Source organism: Lepidochelys kempii, chromosome 1 (assembly GCF_965140265.1).
Source record: "Lepidochelys kempii isolate rLepKem1 chromosome 1, rLepKem1.hap2, whole genome shotgun sequence".
NCBI lineage: Eukaryota > Metazoa > Chordata > Testudines > Cheloniidae > Lepidochelys > Lepidochelys kempii.
This window is the reverse complement of record NC_133256.1, coordinates 62,268,388-62,290,674: the sequence shown is the minus strand read 5'-3', so window position 1 is coordinate 62,290,674 and position 22,287 is coordinate 62,268,388. Positions and strand designations below refer to the sequence as shown.

At 39.4% G+C, this 22,287-nt stretch overlaps 1 protein-coding gene across 5 annotated transcripts in view; it reads left to right on the top strand.

Moving 5' to 3' along the window:
• NAA16 (N-alpha-acetyltransferase 16, NatA auxiliary subunit) overlaps positions 1 to 19,437 on the top strand; it is a 109,017-nt gene extending 89,580 nt beyond the window's left edge. For 2 of the 5 annotated variants that reach the window (XM_073345785.1, XM_073345806.1), the window contains 10 exons: positions 7 to 176; positions 557 to 709; positions 8,001 to 8,129; positions 8,751 to 8,964; positions 10,913 to 11,106; positions 12,293 to 12,401; positions 13,211 to 13,309; positions 13,639 to 13,779; positions 17,323 to 17,420; positions 17,734 to 19,437. In XM_073345785.1, coding sequence (XP_073201886.1) covers positions 7 to 176; positions 557 to 709; positions 8,001 to 8,129; positions 8,751 to 8,964; positions 10,913 to 11,106; positions 12,293 to 12,401; positions 13,211 to 13,309; positions 13,639 to 13,779; positions 17,323 to 17,420; positions 17,734 to 17,934 — 1,508 coding nt within the window. In that variant the 3' untranslated portion in view covers positions 17,935 to 19,437. Of the gene's footprint in view, positions 1 to 6; positions 177 to 556; positions 710 to 8,000; positions 8,138 to 8,750; positions 8,965 to 10,912; positions 11,107 to 12,292; positions 12,402 to 13,210; positions 13,310 to 13,638; positions 13,780 to 17,322; positions 17,421 to 17,733 lie in introns of those variants that run through there. The other 3 variants (XM_073345796.1, XM_073345815.1, XM_073345830.1) reach the window with 3 other exon arrangements.
• Positions 19,438 to 22,287: the final 2,850 nt, after the last annotated feature.

The window sequence follows — 22,287 nt, the reverse complement described above, 5'->3', positions numbered from 1 at the left end:
TTACAGAAAATGGAGAGAAGGAGCCCCCAACGACACTACTTTGGGTTCGTTATTTCCTGGCACAGCACTTTGACAAACTTGGCCAGTGTTCATTGGCCTTGGAATACATTAATGCTGCAATTGCAAGCACTCCAACATTAATAGAACTGTTCTATTTAAAAGCAAAAATTTACAAGGTAAAAAAGTTGAATTAAATATGTCTAATTTTAGGCTGAGAGGTCCTTTACTCAGTTGAAATTTTCATAAGATTTGATAATGTGATTTTCTGGTTTGGGGCATGATCATTTGCTCTGTTTTTTATTTGACACTCTGTTCTGTCAATCAGAAAATGTAAACACGCTTTCCAGTTTGTTTATACTATGGAGTAAAGCATCGTAACTTACAATGAGTGGTCACTTTGGATAGTCCACAGGAAAAAAAGACTAAAATCTACCTTTAACATTTCTACGGTGCTTATAAATCCTGGTGCCAAAGTACTAATAGCTATAAAATGTCTATATTTAGTCAAAAATTTATTTAAGAATGAAATATAACTCACTTTTTTTTTCCATAACAGCATGTAGGTAATCTCAAGGAAGCTGCCAAATGGATGGATGAAGCACAGTCTTTGGATACAGCAGATAGATTCATCAACTCCAAATGTGCAAAATATATGCTCCGAGCAAATATGGTGAAAGATGCAGAAGAGATGTGTTCCAAGTTTACAAGGGTAGGAAATATTGTTTTAAAGAGGGGGTTGGTAGTATTTTCAGTTGGATCAGTTGGATGTAATTATCTGATACCGCATCTCTGCCAGAGTAACTGATTTGAGTGATAGCAGAAATCTACCCATTAGAGATATTTGTCCATTGTTAGGGTATGTTTGCCTGTGTAATTATAACTTAATATTAGTAATAACTAATTTTCTAGTAGACTATGATGTAGCACAGATGTTACTCCAGAAACATTCACAAAAAGAAAAGGAGTACTTGTGGCACCTTAGAGACTAACCAATTTATTTGAGCATGAGCTTTCGTGAGCTACAGCTCACTTCATCGGATGCATACCGTGGAAACTGCAGCAGACTTTATATACACACAGAGATCATGAAACAATACCTCCTCCCACCCCACTGTCCTGCTGGTAATAGCTTATCTAAAGTGATCATCAAGTTGGGCCATTTCCAGCACAAATCCAGGTTTTCTCACCCTCCACTCCCCCACACAAACTCACTCTCCTGCTGGTAATAGCTCATCCAAAGTGACCACTCTCCCTACAATGTGCATGGTAATCAAGGTGGGCCATGTCCAGCACAAATTAATGAAACATTAATGCATTGCCACGCATACAGGAGTAAGTCCCTTTGTGGAACACACTTGATAGCTGTCATGTCTTGGAAAATTGTCATTGTCAAGCTATGTAACTTGGACTAATGGTTTAAGAACAAATCTGCATTTCAAATTGTTCATGCTGAATCCAAGTCATTTCAATAAGACTTAAGCCTGGTCTACACTACGAGTTTAGGTTGAATTTAGCAGAGTTCTCTCGATTTAACCCTGCGTCCATCCACGTGACGAAGCCCTTTTTTCAACTTAAACAGCTCTTAAAATCGATTTCTTTACTCACCCCCGACGAGGGGATTAGCGCTGAAATTGGCCTTGCCGGGTCGAATTTGGGGTACTGTGGATGCAATTCAATGGTTTTGGCCTCCAGGAGCTATCCCAGTGTGCTCAGTTGTGACCGCTCTGGACAGCGCTCTCAACTCAGATGCACTGGCCAGGTATACAGGAAAAGGCCCACGAACTTTTGAATCTCATTTCCTGTTTGGCCAGCGTGGTGAGCTCACCTGCACAGGTCACCATGCAGAGCTCATCATCGCAGGAGACCATGCAGTCCCAGAATCGCCGAAGAGCTCCAGAATGGACCGAATGGGAGGTACAGGATCTGATCACTGTATGGGGAGACGAATCCATGCTGGCAGAACTCTGTTCGAAAAGACTAAATGCCAAAATATTTGAAAAAAATCTCCAGTGGCATGAAGGACAGGGGCTATAACAGGGACCCACAGCAGTGCCGCGTGAAAATTAAGGAGCTCAGGCAAGCCTACCAAAAAACCAGAGAGGCAAACAGCCGCTCTGGTTCAGAGCCCCAGACATGCTGCTTCTATGATGAGCTGTATGCCATTCTAGGGGGTGCAGCCACCACTACCTCAACCCTGTGCTTTGACACCGTCCAAGGAGTGGGAGGCAACACGGAAGCGGGTTTTGGGGGCGAGGAAGATAATAGCTCACAGCAAGGAAGCGGAGAAACTGGTTTCCCCAACAGCCAGGATCTGTTTATCACTGGACTCGGTACCCCCCGAACCTATCCAAGGTGGGCTCCTGGACCCTGAAGGTGGAGAAGGGACCTCTGGTGAGTGTACCTTTTGTAAATATTTATACATGGTTTAAAAGCAAGCGTGTTTAACAATTAATTTGCCTTGGCATTCATGGTCAGTACAGCTACTGGAGAAAGTCTGGGAATGGAGCGGAAATCCTCCAGGGACACCTCCATAAAGCTCTCCTGGATGTACTCCTAAAGCCTTTGCAAAAGGTGTCTGGGGAGGGCAGCCTTATTCTGTCCTCCATGGTAGGACACTTTCCCACGCCAGGCCAGTAGCACTTAGTCGAGAATCACTGCAGAACAAAGCATTGCAGCGTATGGTCCCGGTGTTTGCTGGCATTCAAACAACATCCGTTCTTTATCTCTCTGTGTTACCCTCAGGAGAGTGATATCATTCATGGTCACCTGGTTGAAATATGGTTGTTTTAGTAAGCAGACATTCAGAGGTGCCCGTTCCTGCTGGGCTGTTTGTGGCTGAACAGAAATCAGGGTTAGTTGGGTTTCCGCTGCATGTGAACCTGGAAGCTGCAGCCCCTCCTTTTAAATTGCCAACCCATTTTAAATGGCCAACCCAATGGCTACTTCATATGGGAAATGAGGGTGCTGCTGTTTGAAACCATTCCCACATGTTATGAAGATTAAAGAAGCCAAAAGACTGCGGCTTACCATGGCTGCCTGCAAGCCGAATTCTGCTGCCCGGCCCTGCGTGAGTGATCTCTCACACCAAACCGGCATATCCTCAATAAGAGGCACAATGTGACCTTGTAATGAAAGCACATGTGCTTTGTAATGTTAACAGCAGGATTTACTGTGAAAGAGTCTACCCATTGTTCTATAAAATGTCTCTTTAACTACTACTTTCCCTTTTTTTCCTCCACCAGCTGCATATGTTTCTCCTTCCCAGAGGCTAGCAAAGATAAGAAGGCGAAAAAAACGCATTCGCGATTAAATGTTCTGACCTCAGGCTGTCCTCCCACACTGACAGAGCACAGCAAAATACATGGAGGCAGACAATCTCAGAGTGCAAGAAAACACAATATGACCATGAGGAGAGGTGGTGGGCTGAAGATGTTAGGTGGCATCAGCTTGCTGAAAGAAGGCAGGAGTCAATGCTCAGGCTGCTGGAGGATTAAACTCATATGCTCCAGCATATGGTTGAGCTGCAGAAAAGGCAGCAGGAGCACAGACTGCTGCTACAGCCCCTGTGTAACCAACTACCCCCCACCCCAAGTTCCATAGCATCCTCACCCAGACGCCCAAGAACGCGGTGGGGGGGCCTACAGCCACTCCACCCCAAAGGATTGCCCAAGCAACAGAAGGCTGGCATTCAATAAGTTTTAAAGTGCTGTGTGGCCTCGTCCCTCCCTCCTCCACCACCCCTCCTGGGCTACCTTGGCAGTTATCCCCCTGTTTGTGTGATGAATTAATAAAGAATGCATGAATGTGACGCAACAATGACTTTATTGCCTCTGCAAGCAGTGATCGAAGGGGGGAGGGGAGGGTGCTCAGCTTACAGGAAAGTAGAGTGAACCTGGGGGGCGAGGGAGGTTTCCATCAAGGAGAAACAAACATAACTTTCACACTGTAGTCTGGTCATTTCTGAAACTGGTTTTCAAAGCTTCTCTGATGCGCACTGCGCCCTCCTGTACTCTGCTAATCACCCTGGTGTCTGGATGCGCGTAATCAGCAGCCAGGCGATTTGCGTCAACCTCCCACCCCGCCATAAACATCTCCCCCTTACTCTCACAGATATTGTGGCGCACACAGCAAGCACTAATAACAATGGGAATATTGGTTTCGCTGAGGTCTAAAAAGAAAAGGAGTACTTGTGGCACTTTAGAGACTAACAAATTTCGTTAGTCTCTAAAGTGCCACAAGTACTCCTTTTCTTTTTGCGAATACAGACTAACACGGCTGCTACTCTGAAAGCTGAGGTCTAATAGTCAGTAAACTGCGCCAGCGCGCTTTTAAACGCCCAAATGCACATTCTACCACTATTCTGCACTTGCTCAGCCTATAGTTGAACAGCTCTTTACTACTGTCCAGGGTGCCTGTGTACGGCTTCATGAGCCATGGCATTAAGGGGTAGGCTGGGTCCCCAAGGATAACTGTTGGCATTTCAACATCCCCAACGGTTATTTACTGGTCTGGGAATAAAGTCCCTTGCTGCAGCCATTGAAACAGACCAGAGTTCCTGAAGATGCGAGCGTCTTGTACCTTTCCCAGCCATCCCACGTTGATGTTGGTGAAACGTCCCTTGTGATCCACTAGTGCTTACAGCACCATTGAAAAGTACCCCTTGCGGTTTATGTACTCACTGCTTTGGTGCTCCAGTGCCAAGATAGGGATATGGGTTCCGTCTATCGCCCCACCATTGCAGCAAAGCCATCCACTATGACCTGCACATTTCTCCGAGTCACTACCCTTGATATCAGCAGCTCAGTGATAGCATTGGCTACTTTCATCACAGCAGCCCCCACAGTAGATTTGCCCTCTCCAAATTGATTCCCGACTGACCGGTAGCTGTCTGGCGTTGCAAGCTTCCACAGGGCTGTTGCCACTCGCTTGTAAACTGTGAGGGCTGCTCTCATCTTGGTATTCTTGCGCTTCAGGGTAGGGGAAAGCAAGTCACAAAGTTCCATGAAAGTGCCCTTACGCATGCGAAAGTTTCGCAGCCACTGGGAATCGTCCCAGACCCGCAACACTATGTGGTACCACCACTCTGTGCTTGTTTCCCGGGCCCAGAATCGGCGTTCCATGCCATGAACCTGCCCAATTGACACCATGATGTGCACATTGCAGGAGCCTGTACTTTGTGAGAACTCTATGTCCATGTCCTCATCAGTCTCGTCACCACACTGCAGTCGCCTTCTCCTCACCTGGTTTCACTTTTCTTGCAGGTTACAGTTCTGCATATCTTTATGGATAATGTGCGCGGTGTTTATAGTGCTCATAATTGCCACAGTGATCTGAGCGGACTCCATGTTCCCAGTGCTATGGCGTCTGCGCTGAAAAAAAAGGCGCGAAACGATTGTCTGCCTTTGCTCTGGCTTACAGGGTTGGCTTACAGGGAATTAAAATCAACAAAGGGGGTGGCTTTGCATCAAGGAGAAACAGAGTGGTCCCATCAAGGATAGAACTCAGAACCCTGGGTTTAGCAGGCCATTGATTTCACAGAGAGAGGGAGGATAAAATGAATACATTTAGGAAAAACTTTTTCACTACGAGGGTGGTGAAACACTGGAATGCGTTACCTAGGGAGGTGGTAGAATCTCCTTCCTTAGAAAGGTTTTTAAGGTCAGGCTTGACAAAGCCCTGGCTGGGATGATTTAACTGGGAATTGGTCCTGCTTCGAGCAGGGGGTTGGACTAGATGACCTTCTGGGGTCCCTTCCAACCCTGGTATTCTATGATTCTATGAATACAAAACAAATCTGGTCTATTTCTTGTTTTGATCCACTTCATCTATCTTTATACATCTTGCTGGCAGCATACGGGGCAGTATGACTGCTGGTCATCGTCGTCTCCTGGCTGCTTATTAGAAGATGGTGCAGTAGGACTGCCGGCAGGACTGAATCACTATGGGACGAAACTTAAAAGGGAAATGACCTGGCTGAGTCACTCCCATGTTTGCCCAGGCACCCCTGACTGACCTCACCGAGGTCAGCTAAAAGAGCACCCGGAGTATGGCGACGATGGCTACCAGTCATACTGCACTGTCTGCTGCCAAAAGGCAATGAGCTGCTGCTATGTAGCAATGCATTACCGCGTCTGCCAGCACCCAGGAGACGTACGGTGAGCTGAGTGGGCTCCATGCTTGGGGTAGTATGGCGTCTGCATGGGTAACCCAGGAAAAAAGGCACGGAACGATTGTCTGCCGTTGCTTTCACAGAGAGAGGGCGGGAAAGGGGTGCCTGACGATATGTACCCAGAACCACCCGCAACAATGTTTTTGCCCCATCAGGCATTGGGATTTCTACCCAGAATTCAAATGGGCGGCGGAGACTGCGGGAACTGTAGGATAGCTACCCACAGTGTAACGCTCCAGAAGTTGACGGTTGCCTCGGTACTGTGGACGCACTCCGCCAACTAAATGCCGACTAATGCACTTGTGTGGGGACTCTCACAATCGACTGTATAAAAACGCTTTCTACAAAACCAACTTCTATAAATTCGACCTAATTTTGTAGTGTAAACATAGCCTTAGGCAACTAAGGGCCAGTTTTTCAAAGCTATTTTGGCACCTAACAATGCAGATAGACATCTGTTACTATTTAGGTGCTTTTGAAAATCCTAAGCACCTAATTCCCATTGATTTAACTTGAAAATGGGATTTAGCCTCCTAAGCCACTTTTATGCACTCCTGAAAACTTAACTTGTAGCCCCCTGCTTATAAAGTCCACGATGTCTGCATTCACGTGAGTGTAAAAACTAAGGTCCTCACTGCAAAACCGTTTGTATAATTCCAGAAATTTAAGCAGCACTTCAGAAATACCATTCTTCTACCTAAGGTGCTCACTGCTTGTCAGTTTCCAGAAACTGTAGAAATCCACAGTGTAGTCTGGTGATTCCTATAAGCAGAGAACTTTTTCACTAAGTGCAGGTGAGGGAGGATCTGGTTTGATTTCGTGTGCCATTTAGTTTTTGTATAAAGTTTTTTGTACTGTGGAAAATAAGATGTCTTTGTTTTCTTAGAATATCAATGGAAGTCTTTGTTGACTCTTCTGTTGTATCATCTATGAAAGTTTTGATCTAGATGTTTATTTTTATCAGCTGACATTTATATTTTCACGTATTAATGGAACAATTGTATTTTCTTTAGATGTAGTAATGCAGTCTATCTATAGTTTTTGATACAGAATTAAGACAAAGATACATTTAAGTGTTAAATAATTCATATGTCAGAATTAGATTATTTAGTAGTGTTTTCCTTTCCTCTTAAGTGTTTTGATAATTTGGTGGCAAACTTGGTTTCTTGTATGTTATTATTTTGATAGTTTATGCAGAACGTGCCTTCCAGTTTATTCAGTAGTTTTTATTGATCTAAAATCTTGAAATTTATATTAAAAAAAAATCCTACACTCCTCAATTTTTATTTATTTTTAATTCCAAATCCAGAGTATAAAACTTTGTTTGGGATCGGTAGAGGTACTAGCAACAAACCAGTAAATATACCTGTTGGTTTTAAACTAGCAGGTGCTTCCTCTGATTCAGGCAAAAAAGAATAAACGAATCCTTCAGAAACTTAGATTCTCATAAAAATGAGTCTGATATTTCACTGCCTCTTAATCTTAGAAGAGGGAATTGTCTCTTTTCTTGTTTGAATTTATCTTCAAAAAATATTGAGATTTTTTCAAGCATATTAATCTGTGCCCATGTGGCTTTGCAGAAGTACAACTTAAAGAAACAAGGAGGCTGGAAGAAGGATCAGTTTGAGCAGGAGTGATTTTTTTTCTTTTCAGAATGTCAATAACTATTCAATAAGAGAGGTTTTGCAGTTATCGCTATTTTTTATTGTATTGCAAGTGTGTTTATAGATGAGTGAATGGTTGTTTAGTAACAAAAGTCATGTGTGAGGAAAAGGGTATACAGCAGTTGATAAATTATTGGTTTCACCAGTTATGAATATCTTCATTTTAGGAAGGGACATCTGCTATGGAAAATCTAAATGAGATGCAGTGTATGTGGTTCCAGACTGAATGCGCTTCAGCTTATCAGAGACTAGGGAAGTGTGGTGATGCTTTGAAAAAATGTCATGAAGTGGAAAGGGTAAGTAGGTAAAAAATTTGGTCTGTTCCTATATAAATTTTTTCATAATGCAGTGTAAATATTGGTTGCCTCAATCAGTTCAGCATGGCATTCTTCACATTTAAAACTCTGGATACTGCAGTTTTTAAAAATGCTGTATAATCTGAGTGTTAACTTAATGGATAACAGATCTTGTTCTTTGTTAATGTAACTATTATTAAAAAAAGGTAAATGAAAAGTCCAATAACCATAAATCCTTTTGACACGTTATCTAAAACTATTCTTACATTGCTTTGTGCCATCTCTCTTCTACCTGTTCAAAAATGTATATATTGTTTAAAAACAAAATAAAATGGTATAGTATTTTCTGATGGACTCGGAACAATACAAATTGCTGTTCACATCAACGGGGGCGGGCAGCGTTTGTTTTTTGGGTAAATTAAGTTAGCTTGCTTTTAGAAGAGATGGAGGGAGGATTTCTCTTACCTACATTTTGACAATAAATGGTTGTCTCTTATTTTCTGTGTTAGATATGTCGGGGTTGCAAATAATGCTACTTGTTACTCCACTTTGTATCTAAATGATAATGAACAGAAAATTGGTGAAAGGATTTAAGTGTGATCTTGGTTTTTGTTTTTTTAGCATTTTTTTGAGATTACAGATGATCAGTTTGACTTCCACACATACTGCATGAGAAAGATGACTCTTCGGGCCTACGTAGACCTTTTGAGATTGGAAGATGTTCTCAGAAAACATGCCTTTTATTTCAAGGCTGCTCGATCAGCAATTGAAATCTACTTGAAACTACATGATAATCCTCTAACCAATGAAAGCAAAGAACAAGAAGTGAATTCAGGTACCTAGGCAGTAATGGAGGCCAACATGTGTAAATAACACAAATTAAAACTTACTTAGCTAAATAATATTGCAGGTTATAAAATTATTATATATTGTAACATACAGAAGTTTTCATTTTCTGTCCCTGAATGTTTGATCAGTAACTGAAAAGAAATAGTCAAGAATAAATATTATGACAGACAAGCTTTTTTTATCAAACTACAAAACTAGTAGATGAAAAAAAGACAGATATCGGTTGAATTTAGTAAAGCATTTGGTGTATATAAAATATATTCTAAAAATTCATCTTGTTTTAGATATGAACACCATTACATAAATCTTAAACCAGGAAAATAATAAATGAAGAGGTAATGATAAAACAATCATGTATTGAATTTAGGGGAAAGTAGTCAATGGATTGCTGTAGTAATTGGTGTGAGACCTAATGTAGTTAATATATTATTAATCTAATAGAACTGGTAAACACCACAATACATTTTGTGTGCAAAATACCTACCACTGTGCCTGGAGAAAACAGACAGAGAGACCTAGAGATGTTAGAATTATGTACAGGAAATAAATTGAGCTTCAACTTGGCAAAATACAAGTGAATACATCTGGGAAATAATTTGAAAATGGTATTCATTTGGAAAAATATTTTCTCAAAAGTGTACATGTGAAGGATCTAAGGGGGTAGTAACGGCGAGTAAATTAGTTATGAGGTTCTTCAAACACAGTATGCCTGCAAAGCATCTAAAGATTGTACTTCCCACCCATGCACCAGTGATGCTGCAAGTAGAATATTTCATGTATCCAGAGCATCTTAATGTTGAGATAGCATTGATCAAGGGGAAGAAATTCAAAGATAATAATTTAATTTTTTTAAAGGACAGGAAGAATCGACATATGTGAGACCAATAAATCCTTGTCCTCCCTTCAGAGTATAATAAATTACACAATACATCATGACAGGTTTCAGAGTAGCAGCCGTGTTAGTCTGTATCCGCAAAAAGAAAAGGAGTACTTGTGGCACCTTAGAGACTAAACAAATTTATTTGAGCATAAGCTTTCGTGAGCTACAGCTCACTTCATCCGATGAAGTGAGCTGTAGCTCACGAAAGCTTATGCTCAAATAAATTTGTTTAGTCTCTAAGGTGCCACAAGTACTCCTTTTCTTTTTACAATGCATCATGTATAACAAGATGCACGTTTTACAGCACAGCTCAATGCACTTATGTCACTTTTTCTTTTCTCCACCAAGTTGTCTGTCTGTTTATAGTGGAAGCTTCTCTTATGTTCTTATGAAGCACCTAGTACATTAGCTGTACATTAAATTATTTATGCTATATAACAGTTAAACTTACTTTAGAAGGTAGTATAAGTCTATGCACTTGAAGGGTACAAACACTCCAGTATAATATGAATGTTTTAGTTGGTTTCTAGTAGATATTAGCAAGAGCATTAAGATGATATTGAACTAAGGGTAACAGGTGAATTTAAGTTTGGTCTCCAAGAAAAATGTCATCCAGCTTTTGTTGGGCCACCTGAGATCTTTGGATGAAAGACACGGTATGAGTACACAGTGGTCTAATAATGTCCCAGGATGCAAATAATAATATAGGATTTCCAAACTTCACACTTCATCTGACTCATGGTTTAAATAAATATTTCTAAGTTTCTGGACTTTCATTTTTATATTATTTATATAAACCTTGGCATTTAAGATTACAAAATGTTTTCTGTTGAAAGTCTAATATCCAGTAATATTAGACTACATAGTAATTGGTGCATTTTACTGATAAGTGAAAGGTTTCTTTTTGAAATTTCTGTACAAATACATCTCTCCTTTCCCTATATGAAAAGTCTAGATGCCCATATATTGTTTGAGGAAAAACCAAGATTATTATTGAAATTCTGAGTCTGTATAAATCAGATGTTAATTTAAACTTATTTTATTTTATCTATAGAAAACCTTTCAGCCAAAGAACTGAAGAAAATGCTGAGCAAGCAGAGAAGAGCACAGAAGAAAGCTAAACTTGAAGAGGAGAGAAAGCATGCAGAAAGAGAACGACAGCAAAAGACTCAAAAGAAAAAACGAGATGAGGAAGAGGAGGAAACTAGTGGTCCCAAGGAAGAATTAGTTCCTGAAAAACTGGAGAGAGTAAGCATTGTGTTACTTGTTATGTAAAATTTATGGCAGTTCATCTTGTGATATTCTCTTTGGCCACCCCTCCCCCACTCCCATCCCCACACACTTCTGGAAGATTGTAACATTGGAAATCTTTTAAAGTGAGATTTAAAAATCCTTTTAAAGGGACAAATCAATTTAAAAATTATTTTTGTACAAAACAAATTTGCCGACCATTTTTATAACGCCTATAATTAAATAAAAGATTACAGAAAAAATGGTAGTTCACTTTTTCTCCAGTATGTTTAGTTTGTGCATTTGATAGCACTTTGTTGATAATTGTGTGTTTTTTTAAAACAAACACACACACACACACATCCCATGGTCTAAAACAGCAGGTGGAATCAAAGGGAGCACCAGGAAACAAATGAGACGATGCTGGTTAGCATGATAGGCAGTGGTCTTGGAACATCAGCTACCTAGCCATTGTCAGATTTTTGTAGGCACTATTCTTCTGTACAGCTGTGTCCCCTGTCGTTTATATAGGTCTTTTCCACAGCTAGAGAGTAGAGGAAAAAGTAGGAAAATGTGATTGACAGCCACAAAATTTGGCATGAGGACTTAAGTACATTTGTTTGTAAACATCTGAAACTATTTTTTAATTATGAATTAGTTCATAGTTATGAATTAGTTCATTAGTTATTTTTGTTACCACTATGATATTAGTTAGAAGGTACCCATCTGAAATACGTGGCGGTAATGCCACATGTAGCTATAGTCAAACGGGGGTCAACTTAAAATGGTCAAAAGACAGCAGTGATATGTAAACTGTTTATTCAAATACATGTTTCTTGGTTCAGTTTACTTCAGACAGGTGTTGTCATGGTTTACTGGTTGGCTATGTGATCTCTTAAGCTGTATAGGTAATGCGTTCTTGAGTATAAATGAAGATTTTTCTGTTTTGTGCCAATACTCTAGAAATCAGATAGGTGATTGAAGTACTCTTTTCCTTGCTGTGCATAGTGGGACCAGGACAGGCGTGTGTGTGGTTTTTTATTTGTGTTTTTGTTCAAAAAAACAAAAGGGCTAATCTGTCACTGCATGGTGGTTGAAATTCATAGAAAGCTTAATCTTTTAAAAAGATTTTATATATATATATATAAAATGTGATAGATGCCTCCTTTTTACATAACCTAAATTTCGTCTTCTATTAAAACAGGTCAAAAATCCATTAGAGGAAGCTATTAAGTTCCTTATGCCACTTAAGAATCTTGTTGCAGATAACATAGAGACACATCTGTTAGCATTTGAAATATACTTTAGAAAAGGTAAAGTATATGCAAATTTTAATTTTTTCTCCAAATGTTCTAATCCTTCTTCAACTTATTTTTACCCAGCTGTAGTCTGTTTACTAACTTACTGAGGCAAGAGTTTCCATCATGCCTAGCATTGATGGATAAATATTACAGAAAACTTAATGTATACCATGTCACCTTTCTTTGGCAGCACATAATTTGTTCTTAAAACTGACCTTAAGAATAAAGGAATTATATAAAGACTATATGCTAATGAGATATGGAGGAAAAAATATTTCCAGTTGTAATTCTTCAGCAATTAAAAAATTAGACTAATGTACCTGATGCAGTGTTGCTAATAACTGTGAGCAGCAGCTCTTCTATAATGGAATGAAGTTAAGGGCTACCACAATGTGTTATGTGTATTTGCGTATTGAGAGTACAGATATGACCATTCTGCATAAGATTTGGTGTTTCTAATATTTGCATTAGATTTACTAATGAAATCACAAAGGAATTGCGGAGATAACTTCCTATAAAAGCTAGACACCTAAATATTAGACTTATTTTTACATGGTTGGTGGGTTTTTCAGAAAACATTGCTATTATCACTCTGTAAAAACACTGATTTTTTTTTAAATTTCTGAAAAGAGAAGAGTAAAAATATGCCTAACATTTTTTTAACTAAATCTAACGGTGTTTGGCATTTTGGGGTATATTTATGAGAAAGTTAAAGATTTGGGTCAGTGTCTGCATTGAAATTTAAAGGAATACAAAAAGTTAAAAGGAAGTGTGTATCTATAACCTTGGTTTTGGTTTTTTGATTCTTGTTTTTTGCACAGGAAAGTTTCTGTTAATGTTGCAGTCTGTCAAGAGAGCTTTTGCTATCAACAATAATAATCCATGGCTACATGAATGTTTGATTAAATTCTCTAAATCTGGTATGTACAATGAAGCAGCTGTAGATATTTTAGTGTCTAAATACTATACAAACACTAATATATTTAAAATAAAATAGACACACACGGCAAAAAATTGCATTATTTATATACAAAGTGTTCAGAATTTCATCAGAACCTATTGAAGCCCTCTAATATTTTGCTGAAAATCAAAGATGGTAAAATACTGACTTCTGTAATACTGATTTCAACCATTGTGTGTGTGTGTGTGTATGTGCTAAAGTGGTGTATTACTAGACTTGAAGTTTATCTGGACCAATAGCAGCAACGGTAACTTTCTGCTTTTCTTTTCTTTTTTTTTTTTTGTAAAGTATCTGATCATAGTAATCTCCCAGAAATTGTGAACAAGGTCCTAACTCAAGAAATGCAGAAAATCTTTAACAAAGATTTGGAAAGTTTTAACGAAGAGTTTCTCAAACATAATGCTACCTCCATTCTGCATCTGCTCTCAGGTTTGTTTATTTTGATGCTATGAAAATGTTAAATGATGGTAAATAATCACGTTAATATAACAAGGAGTTCTTGTGGCAACTTAGAGACTAACAAATTTATTTGAGCATTCTTCTTACTATATTTTTCACTCCATGCATCTGAAGAATGCCCAAATAAATTTCTTAGCCTCTAAGGTGCCACAAGGACTCCTCATTATTTTTGCTGATACAGACTAAAACGGCTATCACTCTGAAACCAATCAAGTTAATGTCTTTCTCTGTTCTTCATTCCAATTAGAATATGCCAGAGGCTCAGATACAAATTATTTTTTAAATGTCCGTTTGTTTGAAGGGCTTTAACAATCCTCTTGTCCACTCACTGCCTCATGTGGGAAGCTTTCCATTTCTACAGGATTTATTTTTAAAAGAAAAATAATTTTCTATCCCTTGTGGTCTCAAAAAACCTTTGTAATGTAAACAGTCCTCCCTCCTTATTTTCCACTTAGCTGGAGTGCCTCTGCTTCTGCTCATAGCTTTTCAAAGCAGCAGCAACAGAATGAAAGAACAAGACTAGTAACTTTCACCTCTGCTATTCACAACACTGGGTAATGACAGAAAAGTCAAGAATTATGTCAGTTTTACGCTGCTCTTGTTGCTGCTGCTTAAGAGTGGTCAATTAAGATACTAAGTGGCAGCAGGACACACAAAACAACTTGGGGGTAGGGTAGGGTAGAGTAGAGGAGTGGAGTTGGCAGAAGGCTCTGGATAAAAATAGTTCAGAATAGAAATCTCCTCCTCAGGAAGACAGCGGCATGGGTGAGAGAAAATAAAACTTTTCCCTTCCAGCAGCTTGAAGGTGAGAAGAGTCTTCACATTTATCAGACATTTACAGTGGGATCAATGAAGGGACTCAAGCATTGCAATATTGAGCATCAGAGCACCTAACTTTTAGATGCCTAGAAAATCACAGCAACACTGCCTTCCACAAAGCCAAGTTAAACACTTGGGCTCCTATACAGTGAATGGGGACAGATAGGTGCCTAAGAATATAATCCACAAAACCCAGCATGCTAGATGGGGAGCTGTGTAGGCAAGCCAATAGAAGATGCTGAGGAGAAGCATGTGGGCTAAGCTCTGTCCCTCTCATGGAAATAGGTGCTTCCCTGCAGCCAGGACTCATGTTCCTATCTCTGCTTACAATCCACAAACGGGATCTCATTGCCTGGAGTCAGGTGGTGAGGCACCTAAGTGACTTCTTCCAGGAATGAGTTAGATGTCTGCCTCATTCCACACAAAACAGGAGGAGGAAGAAGTGACCACCTTTATAACTTCTAGCCCACTGGTTACAGCATTTGCCTAGGAGGTAGAAGACCCCGGTTCAATTCCCCGGTCTCTTTCAGAGGGTGGAGGAGATATTTGAACAGGGGGTCTCCCACCTCTCAGGAGTGTGTGCTGACTACTGAGCTATGGGATATTCTGATGTGGGGCTCCCTCAGTCTACCTTAGTTGAAGCTGTTCCACTGTAGATAAATAATGAAAGAGTGACTAAAGTAAGGGGACTGGACCCAGGACCTCCTGGGCAGGTGCCTTAACTCCTAGACTTACAAAATCATATTCTCTCTCGTCTAGTGACTGTTTCACTATGGATAAGACTGTTTAAGTCAGTACCAGTCCAGTGGTTAAGGTATTTTAAGTGGCTGGAAACCAGTAAATCGAGTATTGTAGTGGCACAGATTAAAATTAAAGGTTTATGGAGCATTACAGTGTGTTCAGTACTGTTAGCAAGAATATTTAGAGGATAGGATTGTTGGAGAAAAGGATGGTCCTGGGTTGTAATGTAGATTAACTTTGTGTGACTGCATCACGCTGTCACCTGTTTCAACATAATCAAGTTTGGGTTTGCCTACAGACCTTCATTGCAGTCTACGTCTCTTATAATTGCCAGTCCTGCACACCCAGTACTGGAATCTGCAAGGCAAGCTGGATGGTTCTTTCTTTCTTTCTTGGGCATTGTAGGCTGGTGGGCTAAATCACCATCCTGGGGCATACAAGTGGCCACACACAGTTCAGTTTCTAGCCTGTGCTTGAGGGTTGTGTTTATTCTCCAACATAAAAAAAAAAATTGAAACATGAAACAACAAAATAATAGTCCTGTTCCCTACCTATGTTATGGGGTCCTCTGACTCATGGCAGCTTATTAGTCAGGGCTTTCCCAGTCTGGGGAATCCTCAGGGCTACTTGCCCCCACACAGTCCTCTTCTGCAGCTACAGAAAAGTGTACACCGAGCCCTCTCCTTGTCCCAGACTCTCATGTGGAGTCTGGGTTCCTCATTTATATCCCCCAGCTGGGAATCATCAGCCCCAATCACTTGATGCTGCCCAGCTGGGTTGGCTGATTCCCACCAGCTACCTACTGGACTCCTCTCTAGAGCAGGGCTGGTTGCCCCAGGCAGCCCTGGCTCTTTAAGAGGTAAACCACCCTGTTATGGGCATCATCACTAAAAAGATTCTGCATGCTAAATTAAGTCTTTGATGACAGCCCTCTGCTACCTCATAGTCTTCATTGGACTTGCATTTAAATTGGTTACATTTATTTAATGAATAATTATTAATGATTCCACAAGACAGAACATATTCCAGTTCACCCCTTCTTAGGTGTTTAGTTCAGTAAAGCAATCAGAAATAAAAAGCTATAAAAACTTACTGAGAAAATAATATAGTAAGCAAATATGAGACTGAATTACAGACAAGGCATAGATCTGAGTAAGATGGTGCTGCTTTTATCTAGTTACTGTTTAGGTCAAAACCGTATTTCTTTTTATATTTTTCCTTGCAAGTAGGTTGTGTGCTTATTTAGTTTCTATGCGTTCATATTTGGGAGGGGGCAATGTCTGTTCATGCCCTTGGATTTATTCAGGTAGGATGCCAAATTACGTAAATTTGTAATTCTTCTTCTTATAATTCTTCTTAAAGGCCTGTCATACCTGCCACATGATTAATTATCATTATTCTAGCAGCTCACCTTAACTCCAGAGCTTTTTAAAAATAATTCACGATAGTTCTAAGAAGACATCTGCCAGTTCCTTTATCATTGTAGGGTGCATCTCAACTAGCATGCTGACTTGAATGACTTAGTTATCTAGATATTGTTTCCCTATTCTGCGTGTTGACCTCTTTCCTTATTAACTGTTGCCTCAAGCATCCTATTTCTATTAACATTTTAGTGAAAATTTGAAGCAAAGTTTCTAGTGAGCATTTCATTTTTGTCAGTAGCAGAGCTACAGCTTTACTTTATCCTTATGCTCTTAATGTACTATCAAATGTTTGTGCTGTCATCGCTTATAATAAGTAAAATGTGAAAATATAATTTTCTTATATAAAATATAATGGATGGAAAAATTTATATGTTCTAAAATCTGTAGAAAGCCCCAGTCCACGATATCTTTCTTTTTGTTTTTGGATTGTTTTCTGTATCCGTTTATAATTTTACAATAAATCAAGTATTTTACCAAAGAATGTTGTCAGTGTCTGATCGAATGTCTTTTTTTTCTTCTTATGCTTAAGGTGCTAAGATGATGTATTTCCTGGACAAATCAAGACAGGAGAAAGCAATTGCTATTGCTACTAGATTAGATGAAACTATGAGAGACAAAAATGTGAAGGTAAGCTAATTTAATTGTAACCTCTTTGTATATTTAGGGACAAAGTAGGCGGTCTTGAGCATGTTATACGAAGCACAAGATACATGTACCCGGTTAATTTTTCTGAATCTTGATTATTAATACCAAAAGGAATATTTTTATTTTGGTTAAAATTATATTCTCGATGTCAGACTTCTGTAAACAAGGACAATGACACTTATTGCCAGCAGAGGGCACTGCATTCATTAATCATGCAAGCGAGATTTACAGAGCCCCATGTTTTCTTTGGTAATAAAATAGTCTAGACTAAATTTAACTGTTCTTGTTTCTTTAGACTTTAACAAAGGTTTTCGAGGCACTGCTTGATGGCAGCTTCGGAAGCTGCCATACCCAATATGAAGAGTATCGGACAGCATGTCATAAACTGTTTCCTTTTACGTCTGCCTTTATGCCTGCCACAAATGAGGATGACAGTAGCTTTGCATCAGTGAACCATACAGCTGTTAACCATGATGTGCTGTCCAATGAAATTTGAAGTCGTGTACAAATAAAATATTTGACTATACCTACAGACTGGTGGGATGCAGATCAGGTTTACTTTTCCAGGATTCAGTTTTTATATCTTACAGGTATAAAATGAAATATTTGGATGCTTAAATGAAAATGGAGTATGCTGTTAGCGTGTGTTTCATCCAACAAGAACTGCCAATGTTTATGTAAACATTATCTCTAATCAACATTTGTCATGTTTATTCTTGTACTGTTTTAAGTCTTTTAACAACAAAATCCCCAAATTATGGACATTAAAGACTACTTTCACCGAAGTGTTGTTACATTTAGAAGTACATATAATAATTTCTTGGTGATGAAATTATCCGTTGAGCAGATTTTAGCAAATTAGAACTGAAAAGTGCTGCTTGTATCAATCCCCGTCATCTTGTTTTGTTGGTTTTGGTTTCTTTAATTTTGGTCCTTCTGGTTTCTTTTGAAGCACATAACTGTAAATGTTGGCTGTTTGCATGTTTCTTGTCAATTCTGTGTCTTATATGGAACTAGTGCTGGTGGATATGGAGGTTTGGTTAAAAATAGATGGTAAGAGTTTTCAAAAACTCTTTTCTATCTACCTTTGTTCCATAGCTATTGTTTCCTTGCATTTTTGAATGGTTTAACATTTTAAAAAAACAGTTGATTACATGTAGTTCCTTGAAATAATAGTGAATATGATACGGTTTCGATACCATTGTCTGTCTGCCTGTCTTCTTTCTTTTTTCATTGCCATTTATTGGTTTGGAAAAGCTACTCCAGTTTTGGGCAGATGCATAAGGTACAATAATGGGGAATATGGTTCTCCTCAGGATCATAAAAATTCATTGGTAAGTTTACTGTATACCTCCATTAAAAGTCTTAGGTGTGGACTTATAGCTGATAAATTTAATACTTCTCTTGCCTAAATACTATTGCTTTAAGTGCTACAAAAGCAACTAGTAGTTGAGGAGTGCATTTTATATTTAAAAATTATTTAAGGGAGCACAAATAGGCTGACTACAAATCACAATGAACCTCTTTCTTATTCTGTGTTCTGGTGCATTAACTAATAAGTGCATAAAATATACAACACATCAGAATGAAAGTCTGAACTTAACATAGCTGTTTTAAAGCATAATATTGCAGGACAAAATGACTACATATGACAGCTTTGCATTCTACAAGAACTGCTATCAAAACCTAAATATACTGTGGCTTGTACAAAAAAATACATTTTCTGGAAACTGCAATGGAATCATTCAGTCAGATTTGTTTTTATTTCACTGTAGTGTAAATATTTTCAGTAATATTAACTAGCCCCTCTAAGGCTAATATAAGTTCATGAAGGGGGATTTTATTAAGACAAATAAACTGTTCTAATTAAAATGGTCTCCTTTGTGTGTCATCTGTTTAGATTCAAAATTGTTGAATGAAAAGCTCACTGTAAAATAATGCCAACATATGTTATGCTGTAATAAATTATTTTGTACACACTTGCCTTTGGTTTTAATTTTTTGCAGATTCTGTGGCCACACAATTTTAAAGTAGAAAATCCATTTAACACACATTAGTTTTTCTCTTTGAATGCTCCTAGCCTCAATTCCACAGTCACTGGCAGTTCCACATTGAAACCTGTGTAAGTTGTGAAAAAATAATTCCTGCACCCACAACCTCATAGATGGTTTTGTAACTGATTTCTCTGAGAGACCTCTACAAGTAGCTTTTGTCTCATCAGTCGTCTTGCCCCAAACTGACGTTCATAATGCCTTTAGGTGGGAAAGTAGCCTACGTATAGATGACTCAAGCATAAACAGGGAAAAGCATCTGACTGCAGTTATGTGCCATTGAGCCAAAGCACCCTTTGAATCTGTTTGCTTCTGAAGCAGCCTAAGGTGTAGAAGTTAACTCACCCAGCATCCACTTTCAATATTTGGTCTGGAAACTGGTGTCCAAATGGATGAAGGTGTAATCCAACACCCAATAAAGGCAGAAGTACTATAGATACAGGTATGGCATGATAGGAATGCCACTGGGATCTGCTTTTCATCTTGATCTTAGAAATCTTGAATAAAGCCTAGCCTTACCCCCAAGACAGAATATTCATAGCACCATGTCAACAATCTGTTACCTTGAAAGCAGTAGGAATATATAGTGTAAAGAACAAACATCGTTGGCAGGTAGATGAACTAGGTCTGTGGCTTTCAAGCTTCCAGAATGGTCGAAGCCCCTGTGAAAAGGGTTTATTAATTGTAATAATTGAATCCTTTCATTCCTCTCTGCTCTTTCTGGACCTTCTGTAGGGGCTGAGGCTGGCTAAGGTCCATGGCTGGGGTCACAGGTTCAAATTGGTCTTGTATAATCACTTCTGACCATCCTACAGACCACTGCAGAGGAGGTCTAGGGTGATGTACGAAGGAGAGTACATCTACAGAGGTGTCAAGGGGTGGATCCTGTCTGAAAATGTGTTTGGAAATGCATGCTACTTTTGCAGTAATTCTAAAGACAAAAATGTCAGGCTTGGCAGGGATGGTAGCAGCCTCCACAGAGGGGATGTATGCCATCAAAAGCTGTTGCACATGAACTCAATGTTTATGTACAGAGAATTTTATATAAAATATATGTATGTATATGCTAATTGTATGTATTCTATTGCAAGTTTGCCTCAGGTTTCTACTAAATTCTAAAATGTTTATTATAGTTTTGCTCTCCTTTCCTTTTCCCTTCATTTCTCTTTCTATTGTGTACTTTTTTTTCATTTTTGCTTCCCATGTCCCTCCTTTCGCCTATTTCTATTTCCTTCTCATCAGTCTTTTCTTTGCTTTTCCGTTCTCTTTTTCCTCACTTGTGTGACTTCACTCAAACTCCACTTATTACTCCACAATCAATAATCTCTAATCCTAATTCCCTTCTATCCATTTATCCCACACTACCTTTCTTCAGCAATCATGGCCTTCCAGGAACCTTGGGGTAGTACAGCACCAGCACAAGGTCTATGAATACGGTTCCTACATGCTGTGATGATAGAAATAAACAACTGGATTTCTCCTTCCTATAGTAACACTATCCACAAAGATCTGCACTATACCCTCTGGGCCAGCTTATTTGGCCTTCCTATCAAACTTGAACTGAACTCTGACCCTCACAGATGGCATCAAGTCCAGCAGCCTCAGATTACCCTGCCCCAAACCATTCTCTCAAGTCCAACAACTCTCCCCAAGATTTACCTCAAGCCTCCCCTTCCCTTCATTTTGCCTCCTCCAAGGCATATAGCTGATCTCGGATTCAGAAACACTCTTTTGAGACATGAGAGGCGGCTTCTCAGGTGAGGCAAGGACTGAGATCAGGGTAACTCCTAGTTTCCTACCTCTCCTTTACTGAGGAGCAGGAGGATGTGGAGTGTGGATTTAGCTCTTGTAGCACACAACTCTCAGCCATTGTTGTATGTCATATACTATCCGGCAAACTCGGTCTATATTCTGCTGCAAGGCTCTGGCAAGGTCTGTGACACTGGGGCAACAGACAAAAGATTCATTTAAGAACATAAGAATGGCCATATGGGGTCAGACCAAAGGTCCATGTAGCCCAGTGTCCTGTCTTTTGACAGTGGCCAAGGCTGGGTGCCGTAGAGGGAATGAACAGTACAGGCAATCAAGTGATCCATCCCCTGTTGCCCATTCCTAGTTTCTAGCAAACGGGCTAGGGCCACCATCCCTGCCTGTCCTGGCTAATAGCCATTGACGGACCTCCATGAACTTACCTAGTTCTTTTTTGAACTGTTAGTCTTGGCCTTTATATCATCCATCTTCACAACTTTCTTTTTAAAAGCTTAGTGATATAAATATGAAAAGGAATAAGAGAGTAGTAGCTTCATACCAGCTTGTGCTGATGAAGTACTGTTGAGGATTTTAATATTACTAAGGCCTTCCTTATGTTGGGAATTTGTCATGGTTACATCCATCTGTGGCTAATCACCTACATAGCTGCACTAGTACCAACATCTACTTGTGAACAGGTTAAACCAAGTTTCAAATAATATAGTTGCATGTCTATTGCAGGAATTCAGACGTATGCATTTGCACCAGGACTTATAATCAAGGCAATTCCCCAGTTCAGGGATTTGAACAGCTCTCCCAGATGAGAGGACCATACCCTAGCCACTGAGCTATGGGGTATTCTAAATTGAGTGTTGTTCTGCTGTGCACGTCATAGTGACAAGTCCTGGTCATTCATGATAATGAATAGTCCTTGGACCAGGAAGAGAGCCCAAGCAAATGACTCTACAGCCTGATGGTTAGGGCAGTCACCTATGATGTAGGGACTAGTTCCTGCTCCAACTATTTTTCAGTTATTTATATAAAGTGGA